General features: G+C 44.8%; 1 protein-coding gene across 2 annotated transcripts in view; it reads left to right on the forward strand.

Annotated features, from left to right (window-relative positions):
* RAB4B (RAB4B, member RAS oncogene family) overlaps window positions 1-21,083 on the forward strand; it is a 40,944-nt gene extending 19,861 nt beyond the window's left edge. The window contains exons 5-8 of one of the 2 annotated variants that reach the window (XM_040323178.1): window positions 7,057-7,211; window positions 14,831-14,926; window positions 17,450-17,577; window positions 20,141-21,083. In XM_040323178.1, coding sequence (XP_040179112.1) covers window positions 7,057-7,211; window positions 14,831-14,926; window positions 17,450-17,565 — 367 coding nt within the window. In that variant the 3' untranslated portion in view covers window positions 17,566-17,577; window positions 20,141-21,083. Of the gene's footprint in view, window positions 1-7,056; window positions 7,212-14,830; window positions 14,927-17,449; window positions 17,578-20,138 lie in introns of both variants that reach the window. The other variant, XM_040323179.1, reaches the window with a different exon arrangement.
* The last annotated feature ends 587 nt before the right edge of the window (window positions 21,084-21,670 follow it).

The raw sequence follows: 21,670 nt of genomic DNA on the forward strand, positions 1-21,670 counted from the left end.
AAAAAAAAATGCAATAATACTAAACTATCCCCTATTTTGTAAACGCTATAAATTTTGTGCAAACCAATCAATTAAACGCTTATTGCGATTTTTTTTTTTGATTTTTTTTACCAAAAATAGGTAGAAGAATACGTATCGGCCTAAACTGAGGAAAAAATAGTTTTTTTTATATATTTTTGGGGGATATTTATTATAGCAAAAAATATTGCATTTTTTTCAAAATTGTCGCTCTATTTTTGTTTATAGCGCAAAAAATAAAAACCGCAGAGGTGATCAAATACCACCAAAAGAAAGCTCTATTTGTGGGAAAAAAAGGACGCCAATTTTGTTTGGGAGCCACGTCGCACGTCAGTTAAAGCGGCGCAGTGCCGAATGCCTGGTCCTTTAGCTGCATTTTGGTCCGGGTCTTAAGTGGTTAAAGCATATCTAAACCTAAAAACATACATGGCTGTATTAGTATTTTTTAGGCTTTTTGTTCCCCTTTATTTTCACCTGGTGATCCTGGCAGTAACAGATGTCCCTTCTTGGGGTGTATAGGATTGCGACCAGGTGACGGCGCTATATCTGGCAACTCATCCCTGATTAGTATATGGGGGCGAACCAATATTTTATGGGAATATAGCAGTGGCAAAAATAGAAATATGCTTACGTATATATGGATTTCTACGTAAGCATTTTTCTATTTTTGGCACTGCTCTAATCCCATAAAATCTTTTTTAGTTTTGTTTTTTTTGGGTGGCTACACTCACTCTTTCACTGTTGAGGAGCAGCATAGTCACCCTTGTACAGCGGCATTGTTTAACTGTGGTAAGGGTGGTGTTGTTGTAGTAGTAGATTTAGATGAACATAATCGACTGACAAAGTGGTAGTAAACTGCACCAAAAAAAATGGGCCCTGGGCAGTTTAACCTCTTGACCAAGCTATTGGACTACAGCGCAGTCGCACATTTCCAGGAGGGTGTCTATTGATGTCCTCCCAGGACCCTGCCTCCCCACACACCCCCAGGGAGCGCATCAGGAGCTCTCTGATTGCTGTGATTGCTGTGTCCTTCAGGCACAGCTAATCACTGATCAGGGTAAAGGGCCAATCACAGCAGCCCTTTACCAGGTTATCAACTGTGTCCAATCACCGCTGATCAGTGTAAACAGGATTTGCCGGTTATCGGCACAATCCATTCAGAGCCCAGTGTGTGTGCCCCGGTGCACATTTATTAGATATTTACTGTATCTATAGCAGGGGTGTCCAAACTTTTTTCAAAGAGGGCCAGACTTGATGAAGTGAACATGCGTGAGGGCCGACCATTTTGCCTGACATTCTTTGAACCATTAAAATTCGGTCTAAGTGTGTTCGTCTGAGCACTAATACACTGCCCAACAAGAATTCTCTTGGCTTTGTGGCTGTGTGTGGGGAAGAGATGAGCTTGGGCGTGTTATTTGGATATACTGTATATATTTCTTTTGTGGCCTCAATGAATCCCAGAGCGCTGCTCAGGACTAAGGCTGCATTCACATCTAGGCGGACGAAATCGCGACGTTTTGTCGCCGCAAAGCGCGGTAAAAATAGCGGCGTTTTGTACCGCGATTTGCGGCGACAAAACGCCGGTATTGTCCGCCTAGATGTGCCCCAAGATGACCCCCTCTATGGAGATGATTGCCATCTCCTAGCCGAACGCTCGAAGACGCCTGAAAAAAAGGTCCGGGACCTTTTTTCACGCGGCAGGGGACAGGCGTTCGGCGTGGAGATGTGAACCATCTCCATAGAGGGACATCTGTTTTCAGCCCTCTGGCGGCAGCGGCGTAGCGCTACAGGCGTAAAAACGCCTAGATGTGAATGGGGTCTAAGGATGAGCTTGGGCGTGTTATTTGGATATACCATATTTATCGGTGTATAACATGCACGGCCTTGCCATTGCCATGAATGCAGCCTTACCATTGCCATGAATGCAGCCTTACCATTGCCATGAATGCAGCCTTACCATTGCCATGAATGCAGCCTTACCATTGCCATGAATGCAGCCTTACCAATGCCATGAATGCAGCCTTACCAATGCCATGAATGCAGCCTTACCAATGCCATGAATGCAGCCTTACCAATGCCATGAATGCAGCCTTACCAATGCCATGAATGCAGCCTTACCATTGCAACCAATGCAGCCTTACCATTGCAACCAATGCAGCCTTACCATTGCAACCAATGCAGCCTTACCATTGCAACCAATGCAGCCTTACCATTGCAACCAATGCAGCCTTACCATTGCAACCAATGCAGCCTTACCATTGCAACCAATGCAGCCTTACCATTGCAACCAATGCAGCCTTACCATTGCAACCAATGCAGCCTTACCATTGCAACCAATGCAGCCTCACCATTGCAACCAATGCAGCCTCACATGTGCCATGAATGCAGCCTTACCATTGTCATCAGTGCAGCCTGATCGATGCCCATCTGCAGCCACGGAGGAGAATCTCTTGTTTACTCTCTGGCCTCTTTAATACAAAGTCCCGCCTCCTATGATAGACAGAACAGTCGTCCAATGGCATCCCAGGAGACAGGACTTCCAATACAGACGCTGCTGAGTAAACAGGAGATTCTCTTCATGTAATCTGACGGCGCTCGTCCTGTCCCCTCCACAGCAGCGCCGATATATACTGTATTTATCTTTTGTGGCACCGTGGGCCACAAACAATATATATATCCAAATCCCCAGAAGGGCCATATTAAATCAACAGGGGGGGCCGCATTTGGCCCGTGGGCCGGACTTTGGACATGCCTGATCTAATAGGTAAGCTTTATTATAGACTTGCTTGTAGGTAAAAATCGCCCACGTGAGTTTACTACCACTTTAACCACTTAAAGAGGTTGTAAACCCGATTAAATAAATAAAAAAAAAACCCTGTAAGACAAAGACATAATGAGCTAGTATGCATCGCACTGCCGACTGCCTTACGTGGCCATCTTGCTATCGCATATCTCTATGGTAAAACGCTGCCAATGCTGAATGGTTCCCTGGGCTCAGCGAATGTCCCCGTACTGCTGCTGGAACAGAGTGCTGTATACTTTAGGGTCAAGTGATACAAAAGGTAATCGCTGTGTGGGATGAGCTGATAGGGAAAGTTAAAATGGTGTATTGGTTAGAAGCAGGATAGGCTTCTTTAAAGAGGGAGATTTTCAGGGATCATCTAAAGATGGATAGATTAGGAGATGATCGGACAGATTAGGGTAGGGAGTTCCAAAGGATGAGAGAAGCTCTGGAGAAGTCCTGGAGGTGAGCATACCTGATGCTTCATACAGTTTATTTAAATAACAATTTTTTTTTTTGTTCGGCAATAAAAACAAAGCAGTGGTACAGACGTACAGTCGTAACAAATAGACATTGAATGTAATCGATTTCAATAGCGTATCCAAAGCGTGCCAGGCACAGGCGAGGGGGGACAACCACCCCCGGTGCCGAGCCACCCAGCAGCAGTAAAAATATGTTAAAAGGCACCTGTGGCATACATCACTACGACATAAACTTCATACAGTTTATAAAGCGCTGGGTAATGGAAATAGTTTGTTTGAGCCAGCTTGACCTAAAGGAACTGTTTTAAACCAGACTAACACCAGACCTCGAGTTGGGCTATAATAGAAACCTGTCATGGGAGAAAGCTTGAGGCTATTATTAGAAATACCTGAAAATGCTGCTTATTGTTTTGACCCTTTTGCTTCAATCCTGTAAGACGCCAACCAGAGACATACATGTAATTCTGACTTTTCTGAACTGCAGTATGAAGCCAGTGGGTCAACTGTCAGACAGTTGGCTTTTCAGTATGTCAGTATCATGACTCCTCCAGTAGATGGCAGCAGCATCCTTGTTTAAATCCACACACGTTCATTAATGGGAATGTGGAGTTTTGCGATGTCATTTTGCTTTGCCTGAGGAAATAAAATAAAAATAAAAATGTGTAAGGCAGATCATGCATTGTGCTTTTTTTCTTTCCTTTCCTTCAACAATGGGTTGAAGGAAAGAAAATCGCTTGTTTCCCCCCATCAACCTGTTCAGGGTCCATGCACACTGGGCTTAAAAAATCGCTGCTTCGGGAGGAGGAGTTACCGTATTTATCTGCCTATAGCGCACACCCCTAATTTAGACGTGAAATTCCTGGATTTTTTTTTTTTATTATTACTTACAGTTTTGGTGTCTTGCCCGGCGTCCATCGGCGGCCTTGTCTGGTCCGGCGTCTGTCTGCGGCCTTCGTGGTGTCCTCCCTGCTTCTCCCGCGCTGTCTCTGAGCCGATCCCCTCTTCCCGCGCTGTGTTTGAACGCCACCGACATATACCGAGCGCAGTACACTCGGGCCCGCTCGGCTCCTCTCGCATAACAGCGAGGGGAGCCGAGCCAGGCCGAGTGTACTGCGCTCGGTATATGTCAGCGGCGGCGTTAAAACACAGCGCGGGAAGCGAGTATTAGCGTATATCGCACACCCACGATTTTGCCCTGATTTTAGGGGCAAAAAAGTGCGCGGTATAGGCCGATAAATACGGTAAGTGTTTTGCCTGTAGAAACAGCTGATGTCCTATGTGTTCATGCACATAAGGATGTTGTAAAGGCATATTTTAAGGTCGGCATTTAGAGGCAGGAAAGAAAAGCCCTTCTGGTTTGCGTTTTTGGGAGCAGTTTTCTTCAAGAAATACTTACTAAATGCTTGTAAAAAAAATTCAATTTGAGCGTTTTTTTTTTTTTTTTTCCCCCTACCAAAAGAACGAATGCTTTTTTAAGCCCAGTGTTCATGGGCCCTCAGTGTTGATGGGGGAATGTGTCCCGCAGCGCTATTGTGTTCTGCAGGCGGGGAGACTTCTCCAGCAGAATCGCATGAGACCACCCTACTGCCTATAGATGGATTGAAATTCAAACGGTTCAGAAGGAATTTTGATCCATCTCTGGTTGGCTTAAGAAGTCACATTCTCAATAAAAAGGCTGGATTTCTTTTAGGAAACGTTGTGCATTGCACCAATTGACTGCTTGCGCTTTATGTGAGCGTCAGGTTCACATCTTCTAGCAGATTTGCACAATTCATAATGAAATGGAGCCTTTTATTTTTGCCCAAACTATCCTCCCCCACTTATCCCCCTCGCATGGCTGTACTGGATCTGTACCTTTTTCTTATTGTGATTGCTGAAAAGTGCCAGGCTTCTTGTAACATCGTATGATGCACTGTGGTGGGTGAGAGCAGTGGGATGACAATAATATACAGCAGTGATATGCAATTAGCGGACCTCCAGCTGTTACAAAACTACAAGTCCCATCATGCCTCTGCCTCTGGGTGTCATGCTTGTGGCTGTCAGAGACTTGCTATGCCTCATGGGAATTGTAGTTCTGCAACAGCTGGAGGTCTGCTAATTGCATATCCCTGATATACAGTATTTAACCACATAAGGACCGGACCAATATGCTGCTAAATGACCCAAGGGGTTTTTACAATTCGGCACTGCGTCGCTTTAACAGACAATTGCGCGGTTGTGCGATGTGGCTCCCAAACAAAATTGGTGTCCTTTTCTTCCCACAAATAGAGCTTTCTTTTGGTGGTATTTGATCACCATTGCCGTTTTTATTTTTTGCGCTATAAACAAAAATTGAGCGACAATTTTGAAAAAAATGCAATATTTCTTACTTTTTGCTATAATAAATATCCCCCAAAAATATATAAAAAAATATTTTTTTTTCCTCAGTTTAGGCCGATACGTATTCTTCTACCTATTTTTGGTAAAAAATCGCAATAAGCGTTTATCGGTTGGTTTGCGCAAAATTTATAGCGTTTACAAAATAGGGGATAGTTTTATTGCATTTTTATAAATTTTTTTTTTTTTTTTTTTTTTACTACTTATGGCGGCGATCAACAATTTTTTTCGTGACTGCGACATTATGGCGGACACTTCTGACAATTTTGACACATTTTTGGGACCATTGTCATTTTCACAGCAAAAAATGCATTTAAATTGCATTGTTTATTGTGAAAATGACAATTGCAGTTTGGGAGTTAACCACAGGGGGCGCTGAAGGAGTTTAGTTTCACCTAGTGTGTGTTTACAACTGTAGTGGGGTGTGGCTGTAGGTGTGACGTCATCGATCGAGTCTCCCTATAAAAGGGATCACACGATCGATGACGCCGCCACAGTGAAGAACGGGGAAGCCGTGTTTACACATGGCTCTCCCCGTTCTTCAGCTCCGGGGACCGATCGCCGCACTCTAGCGGCGATCGGGTCCGCGGGACACGCGGTCACGGAGCTTCGGAACGGAGCGGGCGCGCGCCCGCGACCCACGGCTGGGTACTAGTACAGGACGTACCTGTACGTACATGTGCCCAGCCGTGCCATTCTGACAATGTATATGTGCAGGAGGCGGTCCTTAAGTGGTTAAAGAGGAAGTTAACCCCACGTAAAAAAAAACTGCAAGACAAAGGCATAATGAGCTAGTATGCATAGCATACTGGCTCATGTATTACTTGCCTCAGATCAAAGCCCCTGCAGCGGTCCACGTCTCCCCGTTCGGCCGCCGACATGTCGTCCCGGGGTTACTTCCGGGTATTGCGTCTCCAGCGCTGTGATTGGCCGGATGCGCTGGTAACGTCACGCAGACTGAAGCAATGGCACATAGGTGTCGTTACTTCAGGTTGCCCCAGTGAGCATGTGCTGATGACATCGGAACATGCAGGGGACAATGGATATTTCCTAAACGGTGCAGGTTTAGGAGATATCCTGGGTAGCTACAGGTAAGCCTTTAATATAGAGTTACCTGTAGCTGCTACACACAGAAGGTTTTTTTTTTTTTTTTTTTTTAATCTTCATACAAAGAAAGTATTAAGATAAAGAACATTCTGCCTTTACAACTCCTTTGAATCTGGCTATCTAATAAAATATTTATGAAGTTGCAGGAAGAGAACCTGAGAGCATACATTGGCAATGACCGTATACTAGTAATGTGGGAGTCGCTGGCACCATTATCAGTAGGTTACCCTGTAATGTGAGAAATGCCAGCTTACGGAGAACTGAAATCTTGTCTCCTGTTTTCTTTTGCAGCCGGGAGACTTACAATTCTCTCACCAACTGGCTGACTGATGCCCGGACACTGGCCAGCCCTAACATCATCATCATCTTATGTGGCAACAAGAAGGATCTGGAAGCAGAGCGAGAGGTGACGTTTCTAGAGGCATCCCGGTTTGCCCAAGAGAATGGTGAGAGGAATTGGGGTGTAAGGGAGAATCCTCCGTGTACTCCTCGCCTTCAAAAGACTGTTATGAGTATTCTTACAATCCCAGAAAAATACAAAAACGTTTGCTATAGTTTCTAATGTCGGAGTGGCTAGTTATGAGTTTCATAAACTTTTTCATTAATCTTATTAGTTGCCCTTATGGGGACCCCCAGGTAACACTAGTAACATGGGCAAAGGTTTCATAGGCCTGGATTCACGTAGCACTTACGCCGACGTATCTACAGATACGCCGCGTAAGTGTCAATGTGCGCCGTCGTATCTATGCGCCGTGCCCATAGAACTAGATACGCCTGAAAATAGGCTTCCTCCGACCAACGTAACTTTCTTCTGTCGGCATATCTTCGGCGCATATTTACGCTGGCCGCCTCATTGCAAATATGCAAATGAGGGAGATACGGCGATTCAGGAACGTACTTGCGCCCGGCGCATAATATACGCGGTTTGCGTAAGGCTTGCGTCCGGCGTATAGTTAAGCCACATAAAGCAGGTGTAAGTCATGTTAAGGTATGGACCAGGGAACAGCCGTCATATTTTACGTAGTAGTACGTGAATGGGGCTGGGCGTAGGTTACGTTCACGTCGTAGGTATTGAGCCGTCGTATCTTAGGGAGTATATTAAACATGATTCTGAGCATGCGCCGTTCGTTCGGACCATCATTTGCATGGGGTCACGCTTCATTTAAATGGATCATGCCCACCTTCCACCTACTTTGAATTAGGCGGGCTTACGCCGACTAATTTACGTTACGCCGGCGCAACGTTGGGAGCATTGTGAATTGGGTGCTTGCCTCTCTGCTTTACGTCGGCGTATCGCATATGAGATGTGCTACGCCCGCCTAAAAATGCGCCGATCTACCTGAATCCAGCCCATAGTGTCTGGCCACCAGAAGCACTTTATCCAATTCAAGACTCCATTATTATTTTTTATTATTTTTTTTTGTGTTTGTGTGTGCCGTTATACTCTAGCTGCCTCCCACCCAGTCATTGCATACAAATGGCTGGGCTGTGCCTTCGTAAGAGCATGAGGGTGTATACATATAGTCTTCCCCTGTCGTGCATGGCTCTAGGGCGCTCAGCGGCGCACCCTGTGACCAGACGTGGCGAATTATAGATTGGGGTACAGGGCCAATGAAATTGGCCCTGTGCCATGTGATCGCTATGACCAATCACAGTGATTACGCTTGTAAACAAAGGCTGCATGTTGCAGTCTTTGAACCTCTTCCTCTCACAGCGATTGGTGATAAATTAATACCACCAAAAGAAAGTTCTATCTGTTTAGAATAATGATATCAAATTAAAGCAAAGCTCCACCAAAAAGGGGAAGCTCCGCTTGTCTGCACCCCCTGCCCCCTCTTCCGCTGCCACATTTTGGCATCTTTTGAGGGGGGTGGGGGGGCCAGTACCTGGCTTTGACGTTTTTACAGCAGTTTGTTTCTGTAGAAATTTTTTTCTACAGTTGTTAAACTCTCTATGTTATCCTATGTGTCCATGCACACATAGGCTATTATCAGCAGTTTTGGGCAGTGGCGTTTATGAGCAGTAAAAAAAAAAAAAAAACTAGTGGGTTCTGAGAGACGTTTTTCAGCTGTAAAAATGCTCTAACGCTGATAAACGTCGACAAACGCTCAAAAACTTCACTCACCAGCGTTTAACATTTTTGATCCATTAAAAAATAATAATAAATTAAAAAATAAACGCTAAAAACGCTATTGCAGAAACATTGAAAAAAGTTGAAAAACTCACTGCAAAGCTGCTGGCGTTTTTTATAACGTTATTTTGACGTCCAGTGTGCATGAGGCCTAAGAATAAGTCCTTATATTTAAAGAGCACTTGTCATTTCAGGTCCATCATGGCAGCGCCTGTTAGTGGGCATCCACTCACCTGCTACCGCCACGTCCCTCACTTTGTTGTGTCACTGCTGCATCACCAGCCGTCCCATTAAAGTGAATGGAACTGTTGAGTCAACAGTGGGTCAGAGGAGAAGGAGGAGCTTCTGCTGGACAGAAATGACAGTTGCTCTTTAAAAATTATGATTTAAATCGAGTTGATTTAAATCAAATCCACCCTGATTCTGTGCATTAAGATAAAAAGCTTTCTGTGTGCAGCAGCCCCCCTAATACTTACCTGAGGTCCCTCTCTGTCCATCTATGTCAACGTGCGTCTCAGCTGTCCGAGAGTCTCCCTCCTGATTGGCTGAGACACAGCAGTGGCTCCATTGTTTTTTGTTTTTTTTATTGCTGTAAATTTGCCAATCGTGAGAGGGGACGGGGCTCTGTATCTTAACCACTTCCATACCAGGTACTTACGCAGCTTCCCGCCCAAGCCAATTTTCAGCTTTCAGCACTGTCGCACTTTGAATGGCAATTGCGCGGTCATGCTACACTGTACCCAAACAAAATTGGCGTCCTTTTTTCCCCACAAATAGAGCTTTCTTTTGGTGGTATTTGATCACCTCTGCGATTTTTTTTTTTTTTTTTTTTTTTGCGCAACAACTAAAAAAAGGCTGAAAATTTGGAAAAAAAATTACATTTTTATTTTTTTCTGTTAATTTTTTTGTAAATAAGTTTTCTCTTTCAATTACGGGCACTGATATGGCGGCACTAATGGGCACCGATGAGATGGCACTGATGGACATCGATGAGGTAGTACTGACGGGCACAGATGAGGTGGCACTGATTGGCGGCGCTGGTATGCGACACTGATGGGCACTCATAGGCGGCACTGATGGGCACACATAGGCGGCACTGATGGGCACTCATAGGCGGCACTGATGGGCACTCATAGGCGGCACTGATGGGCACTCATAGGCGGCACTGATGGGCACACATAGGCGGCACTAATGGGCACACATAGGCGGCACTGATGGGCACTCATGGGCGGCACTGGGCACTCATGGGCGGCACTGGGCACTCATGGGCGGCACTGGGCACTCATAGGCGGCACAGATGGGCACTCATGGGCGGCACTGATGGATACTTATGGGTGGCACAGATGGGCACTGATAGGTGGGCACTGGGCATGGATGGGCACTGTGGGGTGGCACTGATGGACACTGGGGTGGCACTGATGGACACTGGGGTGGCGCTGATGGACACTGGTGTGGCAGCACTGATTTTTGCCAGGTTGCCCACCCTGGTGCTCCAGGGTGGGCATCCCTGGTGGTCCAGTGTGGCGATCCGAGGGGGGGCTGCGCTGATAAACAATCAGCGCGAACCCCCCCTGTCAGGAGAGCCGCCGATCGGCTCTCCTCTACTCGCGTCTGTCAGACGCGAGTGAGGAAGAGCCATCGACGGCTCTTCCTGTTTACATCGTGATCAGCCGTGGTTGGACACGGCTGATCACGTGGTAAAGAGTCTCCGCCGGAGGCTCTTTACCGAGATCGGAGATGCAGGGTGTCAGACTGACACCCCGCATCACCGATCGCTGCGATGCGCGCCCCCACGGGCGCGCGCGGCATGAAATCCTGCAGGACGTTCTAGAACGTCCTGTCAGGATTTCATAACCACTTCCCGGACGTAAATCGGCTATAGGCCGGGCGGGAAGTGGTTAATGGACACACCGTGCTGTGACTCGGCTTGAGTGCCCCCATAGCAAGCTGCCAGGAGCACTGAAGAGGGACCTAAGAAAAGGAGGATTGGGGCTGCTCTGTGCAAAACCTCTGCAACAGAGCAGGTAAGTATAACATGTTTATTATTTTTATAGGAAAGAAAACAAAGCTTTACAATTCCTTTATGTATGCCTGATGTAATATGTATAATTGTGTTAAGCAATCTGACATTTTGGGGGAGACTGTTTGTGTTCTCTAGGATTTCCTCCCAGTCAGTGTCTGAGCTGTGGAGCTTTTGTTGGCTATAAACTGGTTTTACATTTGAATGGTCAACAACAAGTCAAATCGCCTGTCATTGATGCTTATGGATCCAAGTGTCTCAAACTGACATCAAATCAATGCCATCCAGTTCTTAAAGCGGAGTTACAGCCTGGGGGGGAAAAAAAAGTAAAGTCATAACCTACAAATACTGCAGCTGTTGACTTTTAATATAAGGACGCTTGTCCAGGGAGCCAGCGATGTCGGCACCCCAATCCGATCTGTTCATTGGCTTCAGGTGCAGGCTCCTGTGTTCCCTTAGAATCGGCGACCTGTCAGATTAGGTAACAGAAGTGACGGTCCGTCAGCTACGCATGCGTTCCAGTGCTACCAGGTTTGCTCATCTGACAGAACATCTGCAGTCAGAAGAAGGCAGCGGACATCTTGCTACACCTAGCTGAGTCTTGAATTTCTGAGTAATTTCATTTTAGCAATGGAAGTGAGCGTATAGAAATATAGTATATTGACATTGGTGAAGGTGTTTGGATGTTACATTTTGAAAGAAGCTGGATGTCAGCAGTAGAAAGGTGGCGGAGGCCATGTTGGTACACCCCGCACTGCCCAGCGCTAAACCTTTTTAGGCTTTTAAAATTAAGCATCCAAACGGCATCACAGGTGCTATAGTATATTTTATATACGCTCACTTTATTGCTAAAATTACCGTGAAATTTAAGTTTTAGCTGGGTGTACCAAGATGTCCGCTGCCTTCTTCTGACTGCTGGTGTTCCGTCAGATGAGCAAAGCTGGTAATGATGGAATGCATGCGCAGCTGATGGAACGTCACTTCCGTTACCTAATCTGACAGGTCGCCGATTCTGACGGAACACCCGCATTGCAAGTAAGGGAAACCGGCAGTGATGCCTTCGAATGGTCCTGTCATCTTGTGGGACACACACACACAGGTCCTAGAAGGCAGCAGGGGGAAGGAGGAGGGCCGGATGCAACCCGAAGTGACGTACCTTGCCACTGCAACATAGGACGGAAGTCTCGAAGAAAAAAAATATCCAAAAACGCTGGGCGGGATCAATTGTTTGAGACAATTGATTTTTTTGCCTGGAACTCCACTTTAAAGATAATCTGAGAGAAACCTGAGGACTTGCTGTTGCTGGTTACTTAGTCACTGACCATAAGCAAACGGGTCATTAACCTCCCCGGCGGTATGATTATGTCAGATTTTTGTTGCTAAAAGCGATACATTATTTTGCATGGAAATTTGGCGTTTTATATTGTAGGCCTGTAATTCTTAGGAATAACTCACTTAAATCTGTCGAACAAGAGTCTAGTAGACATCCCGGGTATGATAACGTTTGAAACACTAAATTATAATATAATAAATGTCTATAAAAAAAACAAATAATAAGAAAAATTATTCAATAATGTAATCAAATCAAAAACACCGAAATTTGCTCCGTTTCAGAATTGTCGCTGTCATTACTTTCCGTGTTCGATGACAAATTTCCCCACAAATCACTATCGATCAATTCTGCAAGTGATTCTAATTTACTATCGATGTTTTTGACGTAAAATGACGCTTTTTGGTTGCTATGGACAATCTCCAGTTTCCAGGCAGAAAGAACAGTATTTATAATATAAAAGTGCATGCAGGACACTGGACAGACCACTAGGGACAAAGGGGATGTGGAATGATTTGATTCAGTAATGTAATCTGTAAGATAGGGTTTTTGTTTTACTTTTTGAATTTGGCGCCGTGTGTCGCAACACTCGCAGGGAACGGAGCTCGGCACTGTGAATCGAGTGGAGTACACGGGGCACACACACAGCGGGGGGGATATTGCAGGATCCTGGGGACAAGGTAAGTAACTTTTTGTCTGGATCCTGCGATCTCGAGTGTGGCGCGGGGTTACCACTTTTGGTACTGAAAATTCACCCCAAGCCACACTCTGGATTACTGCTAAGGAGGTTAACCTTAAAAGTGCAGAAACCAAGAGATCAGTATAACAGCCAAGCAACTAGCAGAAGAATATCGACTATTGGGAATGCACCTATACCAGTATTGGTGCTGGTAACAGAGTATCTTCATGAGTACTGGTGAAAATGCTACCGATACTTTGCGGTGCGATTTGCACCCAGACAAAATGAATGAGCACAAGTCGCACTGCAAAGAATCGCATGCCTTTTGAACAGGAATGTGGTGCAACTCGCACTTTCCTGCACCGCTCCTGTGTGAACCCAGGCTGAAATCCCTATGCGAAACTTTGCAGTGCTAATTTCTCTTTTCGTCCTTGAACGGACACAGCTCCTTAAATCTTGACATTTGGGTTATGTTCCTGTTCATAGGAGTCCTCTCCTATGAACAGGAACATAACACAAATGTCAAGATTTAAGGAGCTGTGTCCGTCCATGGACAACGCAGAAAAGGATTTTATGGCGAGTACAAAAAATCCTATTTTTTTGCACATTCATTTTGTATGGACGCAAGTCGCACCTCGATGTATTAGTGCTTGGTAACTGGCAAGTACTTGACCGAAAGTATCGATACTTGTACTCGTCAATTAAAAAAAACAGTCTTGGTGCTTACCTATCGACAATGGGCCGGATTCAGAAAAGATATACGCCGGCGTATCTCCTGATACGCTGTCGTATCTCTGAGTCCGGCCGTCGCATCTATGCGCCTGATTCATAGAATCAGGTTACGCATAGATATCCCCAAGATCCGACAGGTGTAAGGCTGGATCTTAGGCTGCAATCTCACGCTGGCCGCTAGGTGGCGCTTCCGTTTGTATACGTGAGGAATATGCAAATGAGGAGTTACGCCGATTCAGAAACGAACGACCGCCCGGCGCTTTTTTTTACGTCGTTTGCGTTCGGCTTTTTCCGGCGTATAGTTACCCCTGCTATATGAGGCGTAGCTAATGTTAAGTATGGCCATCGTTCCCGCGCCGAGTTTTGAAATTTTACGTCGTTTGCGAATACGGATGGACGTAATTTACGTTCACGTCGAAACCAATGACGTCCTAGCGACGTCATTTAGAGCAATGCACGCTGGGAAATTTTACGGACGGCGCATGCGCTGTTCGTTCGGCGCGGGGACGTGCCTGATTTAAATTTTACATGCCCCCTACCCGCGGAATTTGAATTCCGCTGGGGGATTTACGATACGCCGCCGCAAGTTTACAGCCAAGTGCTTTCTGAATAAAGCACTTGCCTCAAAAACTTGCGGCGGCGTAACGTAAATATTCGCTCACCTATCTGAATCTGGCCCAATATGTCTTTCCTGACAGGTTTACTTTATTGTTCTTGGCTTGTTTTGATGGATACCCGAATAAGGAAAGGTATTTGTAAGTAATTAGTAACTGACAGATGCAGTTGGGCATTTGTTTAAAAGTGAATCTAAATGCACGGAGTGTTAGGACCCCATACAGTGTTTGTGTGTGTGTGTGCGTGTGTGTTTATTTTTTTATGTCTGTAGTCAAAACAGGAAGTCAGGGTGTCACCAGAATTGGTGTCCCCATTGGAAGATTTCCCCATATTAGTGTTCTGGTGTCACCCCTAAATTTGGATAACGGTGAGCAGATGAATCTTTCTAACAAGGAGGAGGGGGGGGGGGGGCACAGACAGCAATAAAAACTGTCAGGGGTTCTAATTCTTCTCTACTCTATCCAATACTAAAAAAAGGTATGCCTTTTGGTTATGCTGCATGCTGCAGTGATTGCATTACAAACTGCACTGACCCCTATATTGCTTTATTCCCTCTAGAGCTGATGTTTTTGGAAACCAGTGCTCTGACTGGAGAGAACGTGGAAGAAGCATTCTTAAAATGTGCCCGGACGATATTAAATAAAATAGACTCAGGTAAGAGCGGGCTGTACATGGAATTCTTTTTAAATCCCACTAAGTCCACTTTATTTTAAGCTGGAGTTGGGCTTTAAAGATGATCGCTTACCAAACAGCAGTGCTGTGATTACCAGTACAGCTATGTGTTGTGACCTGTTGCCACCCATGTAACACTTATGTGCGGTGGCAAATGATTGGGCTTTAACGCCAACGCGCTGCTCGGTCTTTGTGCTGGGAGTGCGCAGTGGGTGCGCTCTCGGCACAGAAACGTCCGCCGCCAAGTAGTGGATATGTGCAGCGTGTGGGCGTTAAAGTCACTCTTTTGTCATCGCAAATATCTGCCACTAGACGACTGATGTTTCTGTGCTGAGAATACACTCGCTGCGCTCTCCCAGCACAGAGACTGAGCTGTTTTTGACAGCTCCAAGTACCTACTAATCATCAGTAGCCAGCAGGACTGACTCCCAATCACATGACCACTGTGATGGACAATCGCAGTGGTCACATGATTGTCAATCCTTCTTTTTAAAGGGTTAACCACTTGCCGACTACACACTGTACATCTATTGGGACAGTGCAGGCCAGCTGAGCAAAATCACATAGATATACATGATTCTGCTTTTCCGGGTAGGGGGCGCGTGCACCACCTGTGCTGTGATTAGTTACAGCACAAGCCAATCGGTGGGTGCCGGCCACAATGTTCGCCGGTACCCGCTGATCAGCGAGTGCTGTTTTGCAAAAAATAGCCTGGTCATTAAGGGGGAAGATTCTTCCTGTCCTTAAAGTGGAGGTTCACCCTCAAAAAGATTTCTGACATCACATGGAGTCGAGCCATCCTACCGACAGAATGCCGGTGTTTTTTTGTTTTTTTTCAGCACATACCTCGTTATCACGATTTTCACCCCCCGGCAATCCCGCGGGACTGGGAGTTCCCAAGCACTGCCTGTGATTGACAGGCTTCCGAACGGCGCATACTGCTCGTCACAGGTTGCCGACAGAACCCCAACGTCGGTGCGCAGGCGCCGTATAGAGCCGCACCGACGTTCAGGGTCCCATGGCCACGGTTTTTTGCGTGGCCATGGGACGTTGTACCCAAACAAAATTTACGTCCTTCTTCTTTTTTTTTTTTCTTTTTTTTCCACAAATAGAGCTTTCTAATAGTGGTATTTGATCACCTCTGTGGTTTTTATTTTTTGCTTTATAAACAAAGAGTGTCAATTTTGAGAATTTTTTTTTTTTGTTTTCACTTATTGCTTTAATACATATCCAAGAAAAAAAATTATGAGAGAGAATGAATATGTGTATATGTACCTTGGCAGATCCCCATTCTGCCTCTGTACTAGGCGATCGCGGGTCGCCAGTGGACATTGAGTCTGCCTGAGGGTACGCGAGCCAGCGTACAATGATGGCGATTCGCACAGGGGAGCCAACCTGCCGCAGTAGAACTGCGGCGGCTGGCCCTTAAGTGGTTAAAAAAAAAAATTCCAGTATATATCACATAGTAGACATTATAAACTTTTGCACAAACCAATCAATATACACATATTGGGATTTTTTTTTTTTTTTACCGAAAACATGTTGCAAAATACATATTGGCCTAAATTAGGGGTTGGCAACCTTTTTCCACTTAAGGGCCACATTCACCTGCTAATAATTGAAGATGATAATCTGGACGCCTTTTCATTACACAGCCCCACCCCCAATGCCTTGCTTTAAAATTGTGGACACTCGTGGAATTTTCTTATTTTTTATTTTTACACTGTGCATTTTTTTGTTTTTGTTTTGTTTTTATCACTTTTCTTGCTGTCACAATATACAAGGAGGAAGCCACTCCGCATAGAACATTTACATCTGTTACATCTTAATGTGGTTAAGTCACATAACCCCTTTACTTGTATTCTCTCTGTTTTATGAAGATCTAAAGTTTTGCGTGTCCTTCTTTTTTTTTTTTTTTTTATTATTATCCTAAATACCTTTTCTTACACCGCCCTCTGCTCTCCTTCTGTGATCTAAGGACAGCAGTGGGAGGGGCTGAGATTCCCCTCTGATGTCAGCCGGCCAACAGAGGGAGGTCACGTGACCACGGAGTGGCTCTGTGCAGGGAGGTATTTATGATTATAATTTAATAAAAATGTACACAGTCCTTTTAGATCTTCATAAAACAGAGGATACAAGTAATGGGGTTATGTATTGCAGCGGGAATAGCAGCAGGAGGAGAGGGGATGGGCAGGGCGATCGTCTCTCTCACTACACAGACTGAGCTGACAGGCAGGGAGAGTGGGGGAGAGGGAGAGACGTAATCTCACCATGGTATCCTGGATCAGCGACCATGATTACTGTGGTGAGTTCACATAGGGGAACACAGGAACAAGCAGGATCAACCAGGTATTTTAAAGCACAGAAAGGGACAAAATCCACTACGCTGTTGTTCATGCTTTAAACTGGAGTTTGTTTTTTGTTTTTTTTTAGGGTTGCAAATGCTTTAAAAATGTCATTCCCCCTTTTTTTTTTTTTTTTTTTTTTTTTTTTTTTTTTTTTCAGGAGAGCTTGATCCAGAGAGGATGGGATCTGGGATCCAGTATGGAGAAGCCTCGCCACGGCACGCAAAGCACATGCATGGGACGCAGCTGCAAAACAGACAACAGTGCAACTGTTAAGCAGCAAGAGAGGTAAACTTTAACCCCTTCAGTGTTCTCCTATATTCTTTCAGGTTTTAACCTTTTTTATTCACTTTTATTATTTCAATATTAGTTCACATTTACCAAAAAAACTGCCCATGCAGTTGAGGAGTAACTGTAGATAAAAAACAAACTGAGCAGCTCTAAATAAAGTTGGATGATGCCCTTTACATACATCTCCCAGAAAGGGCATTATTCTGTCCTGCTTTATTGCTAGGACATTGCTAAGACACTCCCAGCTGTTACTTCTCACAGGAATGCGCTTTCAAACCCCCACACATGTGTAGTCCACCATCTCCCCTGTTGCAGCATTGCTGAGCTCCTCCCACAGTTCCCAAACCATCTCCAGATAGAATAGAGCATTAGGGGCACTCTGTACATGTTCATTTTGGTGTGTATTGCTAGAGTTTTTTTTTTTTTTTTTTCTTGGGAGAGTGGATGTGATTAGCACAGGGCCAATCCCCACTGTCTAGAGCAGGGGGGTCAAACTCGATTTCATTGTGGGCTGCATCAGCATTATAATTGGCTTCAAAAGGGCCGGTTGTATCTGTAAGATTAGACGTCCAGCGCATCCCCTCCCCTTTACATTAGATGTCAAGAGCCCCCCCACCATCAGAAGTTGAGTCCCCCACTCTCCCTTGCACCACAGTGCACCCCCCTTTCCTTATGCTGCTGCTGGGAAGAAGCTGGATGCATTGCTTGAAAGCAGAAAGTAATGGTCTGGAGTAGAACCAGAGGAGGGCTGGAGCGATGCGAGGGCCACATGAAATGGCCTGGAGGGCCGGATTCGGCCCGCGGGCCTTGTGTTTGACACCTGTGATCAAGATGATCAGGGGTCCTGCAACCTCGTAGGACAGTCAAAGTAGGATGAACTCCTACAAGGTTTAACCAGACACTGATAGAAGTCATAAGACTGCTCTATACGGCTGAGGAGATGGTATTTATCAGTTTAGATTTACTAAAATAATTGTATTTCCATGTACTGTGGGATACCAGATATAGCGAATGCAGAGTCCTGGGTTTAGTAACACTTAAAGGGGTTGTAAAGGTTCGTTTTTTATTTTCTAAATAGGTTCCTTTAAGCTAGTGCATTGTTGGTTCACTTACCTTTTCCTTCCATTTCCCTTCTAAATGTTTTTTTTCTTTGTCTGAATTTCTCACTTCCTGTTCCTCCTCAGTAAGCTGTTCAGTAAGCTGTTCTAAATGACTTTCCACCGCTCGGATGATGGTGGAAAGCTTACTGAGGAGAAACAGGAAGTGAGAAATTCAAACAAAGAAATAAAACATTTAGAAGGGAAATGGAAGGAAAAGGTAAGTGAACCAACAATGCACTAGCTTAACCACTTAAGCCCCGGACCAAAATGCAGGTAAAGGCCCCTTTTTGCGATTCGGCACTGCGTCGCTTTAACTGACAATTGCACAGTCGTGCGACGTGGCTCCCAAACAAAATTGGCGTCCTTTTTTTCCCACAAATAGAGCTTTCTTTTGGTGGTATTTGATCACCTCTGCGGTTTTTATTTTTTGCGCTATAAACAAAAATAGAGCGACAATTTAAAAAAAAATGCAATATTTTTTACTTTTTGCTATAATAAATATCCCCCAAAAATATATAAAAAAATAGTTTTTTTCCTCAGTTTAGGCCGATACGTATTCTTCTACATATTTTTGGTAAAAAAAAAACGCAATAAGCGTTTATCCGTTGGTTTGCGCAAAATGTATAGCGTTTATAAAATAGGGGATAGTTTTATTGCATTTTTATTAATTTTTTTTTTTTTTTACTACTAATGGCGGCGATCAGCGTTTGTTTTTTGTTTTTTTTGTAACTGTGACATTATGGTGGACACTTCGGACAATTTTGACACATTTTTGGGACCATTGTCATTTTCACAGCAAAAAATGCATTTAAATTGCATTCTTTATTGTGGAAATGACAGTTGCAGTTTGGGAGTTAACCACAAGGGGGCGCTGAAGGGGTCATGTTTCACCTAGTGTGTGTTTACAACTGTAGGGGGGTGTGGCTGTAGGAGTGACGTCATTGATTGTGTCTCCCTATAAAGGGGATGACACGATCGATGCAGCCGCCACAGTGAAGCACGGGGAAGCAGTGTTTACACGCGGCTCTCCCCGTTCTTCAGCTCCGGGGACTAATCGTGGGACCCCAGCGGCGATCGGGTCCCGCAGCTTCGGACCGGGTCGCGGGCGTGTGCCCTCGACCCACGGCTGGGTAGATGTACAGGACGTACCGGTACGTACATATGCCTAGCCGTGCCATTCTGCTGACGTATATTTACAGGAGGCGGTCCTTAAGTGGTTAAAGGAACCTGTTTAGAAAATAAAAGACAAACTTTTACAACCCCTTTTAACTTTTTTTTTGGGCTGTAGGAGATGGAAGTCTGCGATCTGTTTTTATATTTGATGGATAGAGTTTTTATATGAGAGGGTAGACTTAAATGCTTTATCTGGGGATACATAGAGGCGTTGCATACAAGTAGATCCATTATTTTATTGCATTTCCTTTTTTCCTGCTGATAATTTCCTATTTTTTTTCCCCCAGAAATATTCCTGTGAATCTACTGTTCAGACGACGATGCACTTTTCGTCATGCCCCCCCCCACCCCCAGGACTAGACTGCACGTTTCCCTGAAATATTGCACTTAATCTACATGAAGGCTATCCCAACTGTCTCCTCTCTTTCTATATATGTATATCTGTGTTTAGAAGCCCCCATGACGGCCTGGCTCCTGATACGGCTCTCAACGCACCCGTAATATTTAATAATCTCCCATCCCTGCTTCTCTCATAGCCTGTTACCTCCATTCCATGAAAGTGCTGAAGAGTCGGCGCTGCTGCCGGTGAGTCCTTTTCAAGTGACTTTAGTAGACCAGGCGTAGGAGACATTGAGGCCCGATGGTGAAGGTGTGACCTGGAGTGAGATTACTCGGAGAGGACTTGCTGGTAGTGAAATCACTTTTTTCGTTTTGTTTATCAGAAGCTGAGAACGAAGAGTTGCCCTAACCAGTGGCACACACCTTTTTATGGAGCAAACGTGTTTGAAGACTTTTTTTTTTTTTTACGCCGGCGGTACAGCCAAAAATCTGACCACTGAAGTCCTCACCTCTCCTGAGAAGAATCTGAGCTTGCGTATTAAGAATAAAGAACAGGTCCTGAGCCCCAGTCCGTCCGTGGCAGACAGCTGCCCACTTAATGCCTCCAGTGCTTATGTACTGCGTATTATCCACGTCCCATAATGCTTTGCTGCTTTACAGAGCTGACGTTCTCCTCTGCCGCCATATTAAGTTGCCATAATTTGATTTCTGAGGCTCTACAGGACACATTGGCCTTCTGTGCTCTGTCCTGTTCTATACATCACTATGGCTGGAAACTGTATTTCTATGTACATGTCTACCATATATATATATGTTTTGTGTCTGTCTTAATTATCTTGTTTGATGAACAGGAAAATGTTGCTTTACTTTTTTTCTTTTTCTTTTTTTTTTATCATGCGTTTTAAAAGAGACCTGTCGGGAAACAAGTAGGGGAGCTGCTATTGAAGGTGCATGCTTCAGGGCTGTCTTCTCAGGTTCACCATTTAGTAAAACCACTGGCAAGAACAAGCATGCAGCAAGCCTGACCATGCTTGGCCTAGGAGGGGACAGGCCAACCCTTGATTCCAAGGCAGTATTTGCATATAGGAGCAGCTTGGGTTTTAGGAGTAGAGCTTTAAGGTTATATATCTATATATCCCCAGAGGGTATCTGCTTTCCTTTTCATTTCACTTAATTTCATTTCAATTTTATAGCGTTTAACCAAAGGAAAGATGTACAGTAAGTAGTGAAGCAAGAATAAGGATCGACCTGAAGCTTGCATCTACGGATATGTTTTGGCAGTGGCAGCTTCCACATATTTATTCAGACAGGTTCCTCCTAAGTTAAATTCCAGTTTAATTGAAAACCTATTTGAATGATACCCTTCCTTATAGTAACCCAGAGAGGTTCCAACTCATTGCAACCCTGTTGTGAACCGTTGCAGGACTCTTGTCCCACTGTGGTTTATAGCAGATTTAAAGTGGTAGTAAATTGCGCTT

Source organism: Rana temporaria, chromosome 9, assembly GCF_905171775.1.
Source record: "Rana temporaria chromosome 9, aRanTem1.1, whole genome shotgun sequence".
NCBI classification, from domain to species: domain Eukaryota; kingdom Metazoa; phylum Chordata; class Amphibia; order Anura; family Ranidae; genus Rana; species Rana temporaria.